Source organism: Ascaphus truei, chromosome 5, assembly GCF_040206685.1.
Source record: "Ascaphus truei isolate aAscTru1 chromosome 5, aAscTru1.hap1, whole genome shotgun sequence".
NCBI classification, from domain to species: domain Eukaryota; kingdom Metazoa; phylum Chordata; class Amphibia; order Anura; family Ascaphidae; genus Ascaphus; species Ascaphus truei.
This window is the reverse complement of record NC_134487.1, coordinates 30,927,681-30,939,939: the sequence shown is the minus strand read 5'-3', so window position 1 is coordinate 30,939,939 and position 12,259 is coordinate 30,927,681. Positions and strand designations below refer to the sequence as shown.

The following is a 12,259-nucleotide window of genomic DNA, read 5'->3' as shown; positions in this document are numbered from 1 at the left end:
TCTGAATTTACAAATGATTGTTTTTCTTAATTTTTCAGTGTTCAAACTCTTGCTTTTACCTTAAAATTAAAGCACATTTTATACATTGTTTTGCCACATAGGATAAAGATAAACATTTAAAGTGAGAACATACTCGCTTTGTTGACATTTCCATTGAAATAATAGGAACTGGAATCTGAAATAAAACAAATATTACATAATTAATATACTAATATTGAATCCACAAAACAGTATAGTTGACAGCAGAGTACATACTGTATAATCTTGAATCAAATTCCCTCGGAAGTGATGAATATCAGTTTATTTCACAATCAATGACACAATATAATACCATATTGGTTCAAAAAAGTTAACTTAAAACCCTCATTACTTTTACAGCTGCAAAGATATCTAGTATGGAGTATGTACTTTATTGCATTTTCTTTTACTTTCCTGCACCATTACCAACCATTACCAACCATGTGCTGCAATAATATACTACTGTAACTCCATCTTACATCTTAGCTCTGACCTGTAGATACTGTAGTGTAGACGGTTATTCTAACACAAACCAGTGGCAATCGCCAAAAAGACCCAGGTACATGCTGGGTCTAGTTTAAGGCAAGTTTAAGGCATTTCTGCATTGACTAATCGCCCAACCGATTAATAGCGGGGGTCCCTGGCAGTCCCATTCAAGCTGAATGGGACTGCCAGGGATCCCTGCTGTGTTAATCCGACGGGTCATTAGTCAATGCAGAAATGCCTTAAACTTGCCAGGTTACACCCAGCATGTACCCAGCATGTAACCGGGCTAGCTTAAGGCAAGCTTTAGAATACTCGTTGTCTCGTCTGTATACCCCTTCTCATCCCTTAAACTCTGGCGAAGGCTGTCTCCTCTCTGCTGTATTAGCCTCTACAGATCTCTCACGCACGTCTCAAACCTTTTTCACTTGGCTCCCTACCTGTTGAACTCCCTATCCCCCAGCATTCACTCCCCTTCTCATATTCAAGTTAGCCTAAAATCTTACCTCTTCAATGAAGTATCTGGTTAATTTTAGCCTGGGGCTACTCCTAGCACTCCAACGATGTTCTCTACAGCACTTGTTCTATTGTATTCTGTAAGTGTCCCATTATTCCTTTTAATTATACATTTTATAGGCAGGGAAGGACTACCTTTTTAAGACTCATGTCATTTTGTACAGTATCTCCCTGCACTGTCTATATTGTAACTCTACAGAGCAGCGCATACATTGGTTGTGCTACTGTATATTAATAACCAAATACATACATACAATGCAGCAATCCCAAAATAAAAAGATTACTTATATACCTTAAATACTTGAAGTTCTTCGAGAATGACTTCTTCCATTACTTCAGTTTCTGGATTGTAAATTGTGATCACTTTCAGTACAATCCCATTGTCTGATAATCACAGAAAATAAAAAAAATCAACAGGAGATATTTATAAATTTTACAAACTATCATAAAGATTGCATACATAAGAAAATATAAGAACTCAAGGGTATTTCATTGATATTCAGAGACTGTACACAGACACAAAAACTAAATCTATTTCCATGCTAAACTTGTATGGATTAATGCATGAAAAAGATATTAAAATAAACGTGGTGGAAGTGCACATATAAGGCAGCAATCCCTCTAGAATGACAATTTTTTTGACGGTGCTGAACACACTATTTTCAGCTCCGGGGACCCTCTGATTACCGAGGAACGTACTGGTGAAGTTAAAGGTGTTTTTGCAGGGGATTAAATGGATGTCCAATAGGAACCAAAACATTTCGGTTTTACAAAAGATTTTTTTTTTTTTTTTTTTACACCAAGGAGATAGTGATCGGTTCTGTCATGGTCCCTTTAATGACAAATGTATTTGTGAGCTCTTCAAAGATAAATGTATTATTAGTGAGAACCACCCTATACACAATTACATTGATGGGATTTATAGACAATGATTTGCCGCCATGGATGGATAATAAACACTCGCTTACAGGGCATACTTTATAAATCTGTGTTTACACTAACGAAATAACGTACTACATTATATCGTAAACCTCTAAGATGTAACGTGTGAGGTATGACTATTTACATCGCACATATAACATTCCCAAAGGAATTTCTCAGATTGAGAAGGATTTATGATAGAGGTGAAGATTTTTATGTACAAGCAAAGTTACATAGTCAGAGATGGAGTGCACTTATTCTACTAATCTTATACAGTACGTACTACTTATCAGCATTATTATGTAGTGTAAAAGGAATTCAAGTTGCAAACTTTTAACTACACAAGTATCAGTTTACATTTAAAAGAAGTTAACATATACGAGATATGTTAGTATACGTTAATGATGAACAAATATTAATGCAAACAGTTGGCTTAATGGCCCATTTACGGGTTGTTTTAAGTGTAGGCATTGTGCGCAATGTACATATACAGTATAGTGCAACAAAAATATGTTTTACATCTAACATGTATTTAAATGTATATTATTGCTTTTATTAATTGTACAACTTAATTTGTACAATTAGCAGATGTTATTGTACTGTAGCAGATGTTATTGCACTAGCTGCCGTGCACCAGAGGGTGCAATATTTTAAGAGAATGGTGCCTGCTCCCGCTGGTGCGTTGTGTGTCCTGTAGGAGAAAAAATGTCTGCTACATCTGTAGTTTATTTATGTACTTTTCTATACACAGATGTTCATGTGGGATGCAATATAGAAACACTAAAAGATCAATTATGTGAGCAGAAGAGTAATATACATAATAAAGATGAGCGTGCAGTAGCAGCAAAATTTAAAGAATACCATCATATAGCAGTTCATCTGTTTGCCTAAAATACATAGGCATATACAGGGATAATGTTGACTGTAGAGGTAGTGATAAAGTAAAATGATTATTGCAGAGACTTGTATTGGATACAACAATTACATGCCTGGTAGAGAATGCGATTACAGTGTATTTTAATGACTTATCTATTTAATAATTATATTTAAAAATGTTATATTGCATCGTAGATATGTAGCATTTTGTGCAATTAATCACTTCTGATATAATAAATTGTTTGTCTACATGTTAGACCTTTGGAAGTCTTTGGATACCCTCTTCATAGCATCAGCTGATACTGAAACTGGTCAGAGATTATTTTGGGTACAGAATAGGTCTGTTTTGGTCAACTTCCTATGCCTCCATGCTCAGATATCACATAGTCCTCTGTGATAATCGCAATAAGGACTTTTACTTCTTTTGAGTGCTTGCCTCTTATAAGGAACTGTGTATGTGTCCCACTGGACTAGAGATGAGTGAATGTGTCAACATTCAAGCCGCAAAATTGAGCTAGTTTTGGACAGTTACAAATTCAGGTAAATGCTCCTGAAACCACCATTATTTTCACTTTGCACAAATGAGAAATACTAATATATATATATATATATATATATATACACACACATGTAACCCTTTTATCCTACCCCCCCCCCCCCTAGATGAAATGGGGGGTATGCTCCTTGCTGAGGACCTCAAGCGGTCTGGGTGCTGCAACCTGCTGGCAACAGGAGGGCTGAGGGCTCCGCGGTGGTGTGGGGAGAGCCAGGACAGGGAACAGGTGAAACAGATTACCTTGATCTTGGTATCTCCAGATGGTGCAGTGCCTCCAGCCAGTGAGGACTCCTGATGATCTTCATGGGATGGACCCCCACTGACACTCCTTCATACCCAAAGACATGAAGCCACACAGCAATGTCTTTTCTCTCTCTTTATTCAGCAGACTCCATTCCTCAGAGCAACACTTCTCTCATGCAGTAATCACCACCATTCCTGCTTCTTCCTCTCTGGGCCTAAGCTGCATGTTATTCCCTCCCTTCCCCTGGTAGCATGGGGGAAGGGAGAGACAGTTTCCTCATCAGATCTCTTCTCTCTTGTCTAACTGCTCCAACTGAACTAACTGATTTAAGGAGGCATGTCCCAATTTGAACATCTTATGGGGGTGTCTCTAACTCTGACTCATTACAAGCCAGAGCCGGATACAGATTGGCCCACACACAGCAGGGGGGGTTCCAACCAATATCCACCCCTTAGATTGACAGCCTCAGAGTTGCAAGGCCCGCCCTTGAATACGGATACAATATATATATAATAATGGATTTAACCTTTCCACTGCCTGCACTAACAGGACTGACAGGGGAAAGGCCCAGAAACAGAAGTAACTGCTGGGAGGCCATGTTACATACACATACACACACACACATATAGCAGAAGTTGTGGGTTCTGATCCTGTTTGGCCTGATAGTACCCTAGGACATCTCTCTTCTGGAAGTTCTGGGCGAATCGAATGTCATAACATTAGCAAGCAAATGTATAGACATTCTCAATCAAACGTGAAATAATGGTGGTTTGCGGTTTTGCGAGCACTTGAACAAAAGTAGGGTAATGTGCATATTTTTGTCTAAGCATGGATATTCGTGGCTGAAACATGGTTGCTATTTCACAAATAGTATTATTAAAAGGGGTTGTCTAGTATAGTGTGATTTTCTAAAAGGTGCACTTATATGAATACTAACGTATATAACGTATATACCGTACATATATGTTCATACACCTATATCTACATGTATTTATTCTATATTGGCATACACTTTTAATAACCAACAAAAGAAGAAAACTCTAATTAATATATACAGTACAATAGGTTTTACCTGTTCCAACAAAGAGAACATTGTATTGACCATCTTCTGCTTCAACCCTGTCTACAGCTATTTGTTTCAAATTGTATTTTCCATCGGCTTTCACAAGAATTGGCCTTTTATGAACAGGCTTGATAGACTCATACATCAGTTGATGGCTTCTAGCAAAGCGTAGAGTATCATCTGGAAAATCCTTGGTCGTGTCATAGTGACCTCCATTCACTTTGCTGGCGCACTAAAAATCATTTGAAAATAACACAGGAAAATAGAATTCACTGAAACATTTGTCATCCTTCACATTGTGGCATTAATTACTAGCTAGTATTGTATCTGCTGGCTTTCAAACAGGCAAAAAGATTACAAGCCATAAAACAAGAGAATGAATCTGATCATTAATTTCACTTGGTCCCTTGAACACTATGTGATATTGAAACACTTGACATTTATTGTTAAAGTCACAGCAATCTAAAGCATATATATGCAAAAGGTGTGCAATGCAGGTCAGTACAAATACAATGCAGGTATACGACTACAAAATATTATAGCAGCTGCTGTTAGGAGTAAATTCCAGCCATACGGGACATACCTTTTTAAGCAGTAATATGGGGGATGTTCAGTACAGAGACAATAGATGTAAATGTGAGTATACCACAAATTTGGCTAACGTATATTGAGTTGACCGGTGAATATATTTGGTGTGTCAGTGTGCAGTAGTTGTATTTAAGTAACTTTTCTATTTTGAAAGGTACTGTGGCTGTTAAACAAGTGTTAATTATGGGTAAAGAAGTAGGTTGGTGAACACAGATGGAATTGCAACACCAATGATATTATGCACAAAGCAAAGACTGTTAGTGCTGACATTCAGGGCCATATTAACTTAATGTTAAACATTTAGGGGCATATTTAAGCAATATTCTGCCATAAGACATCTTCTGATGCTACACAGAAGACACATCACAGTCCCAGTAAATGGTCTGTAAAGTATCTTTCAGCGCCAATGGGTACATTATACTGTAGCAGCAGACTGCTTACATATTGCCCTATATGTTTAAAAATAGGGGTCACTAAATGAGATAAAAAAACAATGCACTTAAAGAAAAGGTATTTAATGGCATTACCGGTTATACATTTTCTCGGGAGATTCACAAGAGCGCAGAATGTCAAACAAAAGTTGCATTCCTTATTACAGAACATAATAATATTCTCAGATTCACAGTTGTATCTAGGGTCATCATGATCTATAATATATTGTGCTAGTGTGGCCACAGTTTCCATTAAAGCCTCTGTCCCTTAAAATACAAACAAAACGTCCCCAAGGTAGGAAGCAGGGGGTTTCGGGCGCTGAACTGTGTTAATTTCAGTTCCGGTGACCCCCTGCTCTCGAGATACATACCTCTAAAGGTGTTGCCATTATCTCTATTCAGTGTAAAGATCCTGAATCACTCGGGCCAATAAGAAGCTTCAATGGATGATATTGTGGCTTCCTATTGGCCCAGAGGATCTTTAAACCACCATATTGGGTAACCAGCTAAAACTGATACTGGCAGCACCTTCAGAGGTACGGAAGGAAGCCGGGGTTCCCTGGATTAACATTCGTCAACTCTGGAGACCCCCTGTTTCATACCTAGTACAAAAACAAATCCCAAGAGGCAACGCTTCCTTAAGCTTAATAGAGGTATCAGGTAGCTAGCATGTCAGGATTTATATGGGCTCCTCAGAAAATAGAGAAGAGGGTGGTCACAAATTATTTTGCCCCAATATTTACACAAATACTGTACTTTTTATCTTAGAAGTTAATACTCTCAGGTAATGAAATCTTATGGGGCTGGATTCACATTTAGCCTTGTATTAGCTCAATTTGTCATGCCATTTTACACTGAATAATTTTAACTCAGCTGAAGGTGCAAGGAAACAGAGTAAAACTATTGCAGAAAGAACTGTAGTTATTTTTTAACAGATTATACATCTCTTGGGAATTTAGCTCATAGCCTATGGAATAAAATTGTATTATTTCATGATAAAACAAACAAAACTCTACTCACAGAACCAGGCCTTGGGTAAGGTACTTTCCCCTCATACATTGACCAATGGTATTCCGGGCCCTCCTTGTGTGCATATGGGCCATTAAACGCTTCCCGGATGCTAGCCATATGATAAGCACATATGGCATATCCTTTAAAAATGTTGCTAAAAATACAATAGAAGTGATATTTACTTTCATGATAACTTCTTATTTTGTACAATTAGAGCAGCTGTTGGCACTTTGGTTTAAAACCATGTTGCTCATTGTTGACACAGGAATAAGGAACCAAACTGTAAACTGATCGTTTCAGACACGCTATCAGCCGTTCCGTGTATGCTGAACTCAGGCCGCTCAGAGCTCCTACTCCTTGTTTTTAGGCAGTATTGAAAAATACCACTATCCCTTCCTCCTTTCCCAGTACTCATCTCACCGAAAACACATTTCCAATATCAGTTATTTCCTATTCAAATGTTTTTAATCATTTAAATATAAACACGAATGTAAGTCCTACAGCTTCCAAAACAAGCTTTCAGTAGAGTTAAATAAGCATGTACTAACAGCTTCCTGACAGTACGTAATCATAGGTTTCTATGTAGATATGCAGATTCAGCAAGGTGTAGTAAATATGTGTGTTGATCAAGACACAACGGACTACTCTAGCTCTCACCATAAAAATAGGCCTACCCTTAAAGCGAGACGGGGAGGCTGACTGAATGGTATTTTTTGGAATTTATAGACTAAGGATCAATTATCAGGATTGTGACTATACTGTAACTGGAAAGAAATAGTACATTCCTCATACAATCATATCAAAGTTGAGATTATTAAGATTTTGTTTATAAACTATTGATGTTGATAGTGTACAGTGTGTACTATTTTGGGCATGCTGGCAAGAAAAAATGGTGGTGTGCTTTAGAAAATAGGTACAATTTTATATTACTTCTAAAGGCCTCAAATGTTTTAACTTGAAGACCCATTCCTGTCTTAAAACAGCAGGGATGCAACCATTTCATTTAATATTGCAAAGTATTTATAAATCACTGTAGCCCATTGTCCGGGATATGAAAGCTGAATTAAATGTCATGTTTTTGTAATAGGAATTTTCCACAGGTAATATATATTGTCTCTTTCAGTATATCGTCTAACCACTAAACTGTCTTATGTAATATATTTCTCGTATAAATGTCTCCAAAGTAAATTATAATGGGAGACTGAAAACTGAGTTATTTTCTAATTAGAGGGCAGGAGGCAGAATTGCCTTATTAACTGAATATAAGATTTCTTCCATGCTGCAACATGATATATCTTTTTTTATTATGTTTTGTAGCCAATCTAGTTTTTAATTTATGGAACATCAATACATCATTTTTTTCTACAGAAGGTAGGGCAATAACCACAATAGTACACGATTTATTGCCCTATTTGTTTTGAAACAAAATTTGCCAGGAACTTAGAGCCGCTAATACTCAAAATATCCAGATCATATGTGAGGTAGAAATAAATAAAAAGAAAGGGTAAACAAATTTCAGGTAATGATCAAATTATGATTGGAGTTGAGCACCCGTGATTTAGATCATAAAGTACATGTTGGCTTGTGCCGCTCTCATAATTTACCTTGTAGTGCTGAATAGTGCAAAGATCTCTGGATTCTTACTATCTCGGGTCTGCAACAAAAAGACATCCTCTGTAAAAAAAAAAAAAAAAAAAATATGACAAGGTTTTTTTCATTAAATTAATTCAAAATACAGATATTCTGCAGATAGGAAGCAAATCAAACAAGACCTCAGTGGATATTTTTAATAGCTTACGGTAAAACAGAATAATAATAGTGAATTATGATAATAGTGATAATGATAGCTCCTCGCCCCTACCACATGCAGCACTAATCATCTGAGATCTGACTCCAAAAGACTGTTCATGGTCCCAAGGTTCAGCAAAGTATCCGGCCGCTCCTCCTTCTCTTACCGTGCACCCCAAAACTGGAACAATCTACCGGATACTCTCACAGCCACCACCAGTCTAAGTTCTTTCAAAACTAAAGCTGTCTCACATTTTTATCTAGTTTGTAACTTTACATGCGCCTATAATATATATTATCTTAACTGTGCATGCAATTTCTTGTATATAATGTATACCCTGTTCACTTAATGTAACTATGTATTTGTAACCATGTATTTGTCATCATAACTCTGTGCCCAGGACATACTTGAAAACGAGAGGGACCTCTCAATGTATTACTCCCTGGTAAAACATTTTATAAATAAAATATGAACAAATAATAATGCTACCAGGAGGTATTACCTGTAATTGATAACTACTAGTGGACATTTTTTACGCTTTATATTCAGACTTCAAAACCTTCACCGAGCTAATTTTGTTTATAAAATTAATTGAAATAATATGTATGAACATATAAAATATCCTTGTATAAGAGGAATTAGATGTCTAAGATGCAAGAGACATATTTATAAGTAACATAACAATTGATTAATAGTGATTGTTTTTTTTTTTTTTATAAATGGTGTCTTCAACTCAATAGTCAAGTATTTTAGAATCTCTTTACATAAGGGACAATTTTTTTTAAAAAACCTTAAGACAGCATTGCCTTAAAAAATGATTTACTTTTGGGGGGAGTACAGTAGTTGCCATTATTGAAGTAATATCACAACAGGGCAGGGCAGGGTATTACCTGACCACTAATGCCCAGGGTGGAGATTGCCTCTGGCCTTTAACCCACCCAAGCATTAATGGCAATGTAAAGCCATGTCCTCATGGGATTACTATTATTGGCAACATTTTTATTATTTGTATTTATTTTACTACTACATTTAGGCTTTTTCCTGTCTGGAATCCTCAGCAACAGTCATGTTCCCATCATAGTAACTATAGATGCGTAGTGCTACAGACCATATGCAGAACAAATAATATATGAAGATCAAGGGGTACTCATGTAGCGAAGCCTGGATTGCATATCTTAAAATGAGGATAGGTACTGGGTGTGGTATCCTGGTTGGTAAACCGACAGATAAAGAAATGAAGGTATGGTAAACGATCTATCCAGAAACCAATGCAATTTAATCACCCTATATAGTACCTAATGTCCTTACAATCCCAGTGGGAAAACATGTGGCAAGCAAAAACTCACAAGTCTGCTGCAACGTCCATGTTGATCCAGATTCCATGCAATCTTGGTGTGCCTCTGTCAGGATGATACAGGATACAAGATTTGAAAAAAAGTAACAGAGCACAACCAGGGTTATCCAAAAAAGATAATTAGAAGGAAAGTGCGTTTTCCATAAAAATAATTATTTTCCATTCCAACGCATTTCGCGCTACACACAAAGCCTGGATTGCATATCTTAAAATGAGGATAGGTACTGGGTGTGGTATCCTGGTTGGTAAACCAACAGATAAAGAAATGAAGGTATGGTACACGATCTATCCAGAAACCAATGCAATATAATCACCCTAAATAGTACCTAATGTCCTTACAATCACAGTGGGAAAACATGTAGCAAGCAAAAACTCACAAGTCTGCATGTACATGGGGCAGTTATTGCGCGAGTGTGTACTCCCCTTGTTCTCATTCATCGTTCTGTTTACAAACAACACCAGGGCGAGGTTTAACTTGTTGGCATGGGGGCGCACGCATCATTATGATGCTATTCACGTCAAGTGTGGGCGCAGGCGTGCCTGAACTGCTCCCCCGATCTATGGGCACCTTCCACTGCCTTAAAAACAGGCATGCCAGTAGTTAGGTATCGCGCAAGCGTGAACCACTCAGACTTTTGCCTGCTATTGCTTTGGATCAGGTGTGTAGGGCGGGGCTTGCGTTCGTGGCGCGGGTGTGCGCGCGCATCATCACGATACACCAGATGCTAATTGGCACTCTAAGGGGTGGATCCCAGCTATGTTTTATGATTGGTAAGTTACCTTATTATTTACCTATAAATATATTGGTGATGATATGATATGTATACCTTGAGAAAGCGCTCTGTGTATCGGGAAACGCGTTGGTAGGGAACGCCTTGCTACTTTTTTATATTATGACCAATAAATAATTATTTTTATGGAAAACACACTTTCCTTCTAATTATTTTTTTTTGGATACCCCTAGTTGTGCTCTGTTACTTTTTTTCAAATCTTGTATCATGTTCCCATCATACCCTCGCCCCACACGCACTCAAAATCCTCACTCACCTTCTCTATTCTCAGTGCAACGCCCGCCACTGCTGCTCCAGCAACAGCCCGACTGGAATACTCCCACCCCCTCCAGTCCAGCGTCTACAATTTTCTCCCACTGCCTGATCCAGCAGAAGCCCAATCAGAATCCCCTCCTTTTGCCTGGTCCAGCAACAGCCCTTCACGATTCCCTCTTCCCAAGCCCGCCCACTTCTTTAGTACAATGTTTGGCAAAAAATAACCAGTGTAATATATTTAGAGACAGATTAGAAGCAATTATTTGGAGGAAACTTAATATATTTGGTTTGGTAAAATACATTTGAGACTTTCTATGTATAATGGATAATCTGATAAACTAATTTACCAAGTTCATCAAAATATGTATCAATCCCATTTGTTCCCGGCACTGAGCAGATCAGTCTAGATTTCAGCATTGTGGTCCACTTATTTACCATCATCCTTTGCCCTCCAATATCATTCTGAAAAAACAAAAAACACATACATACTACATGTAAACATTAATTTCAAAATAATGAAATCACACAGATTCAACATGAAAAGCATTACCCAAATGAATAAGGATGTGAGAAAAGTTTGGACAAGTTAACAAACTCATGAAAAATTATGCATAAAAAACAGCAAGGATCACCACAAAAATTTGCAGTGGTCACATGATCCTGGTATAAGAGGTCACATGACCAATGTGCTGTTTGCGTCTTATGATTGTGAAACGCGTAGTGTGGTTATATGGCTGTCCTTGTAAATCCACACTTATTGCTATTAGGATTTACAATCAAGAAGATTTGTTTTATTTTTTTTTATCACCAAGAAAGCAGTCTATGTGAATCAGTACAGCTTTGCAGAGGCGATGGTGTGTTAATTCTTTAACAAAAGAAAATTTGGCAAATACTTGGGGAATGTTGCCATTTTTCAGAACATTTCAGAAAAAAGATCAACATGTTGCGTCCATTTTCATTAATAAAAACCCCACCGAAAATGTCACGAAATTGTAAAATTCACGCAAAGTATATTAGTACCAGTTCGCACATCTCTACCACAGAACAAAAGAAACATAATGGCATGGACATAAATACAAGATATTGATTTTACATAAACATTGATAGTTTATTGAGTGAATTTGTAAACTAATTGAGCAGTGTTACGCTTTACTCTGCGGCCATGGGTGCCATAACATCTGCAACATCTGCACACCAACAGAAAGACCCAACAGGGGAGGAAGACATGTTAGCAAATGAGATATACAGTATGTGGAGATCTAGGATAGGGCTTTGTTACAGATAACAAAGGAGTGGAGAGTGAAGGGAAAGAGATGGTATCAAAAGCAGCAGAGAGATATTCCAAGGAAGAAAGAATGACCTT

General features: G+C 37.4%; 1 protein-coding gene across 2 annotated transcripts in view; it reads right to left on the bottom strand.

Annotated features, from left to right (window-relative positions):
* Window positions 1-12,259, bottom strand: part of SEMA3E (semaphorin 3E) — a 253,192-nt gene that overhangs the window by 44,077 nt on the left and 196,856 nt on the right. For both annotated transcript variants that reach the window (XM_075599557.1, XM_075599558.1), the window contains exons 8-13: window positions 11,244-11,358; window positions 8,312-8,381; window positions 6,717-6,861; window positions 4,687-4,909; window positions 1,310-1,401; window positions 134-175 (exon numbers count right to left, since the gene is read on the bottom strand). In XM_075599557.1, the coding sequence (XP_075455672.1) occupies window positions 134-175; window positions 1,310-1,401; window positions 4,687-4,909; window positions 6,717-6,861; window positions 8,312-8,381; window positions 11,244-11,358 (687 nt within the window). The remainder of the gene's footprint in view (window positions 1-133; window positions 176-1,309; window positions 1,402-4,686; window positions 4,910-6,716; window positions 6,862-8,311; window positions 8,382-11,243; window positions 11,359-12,259) is intronic.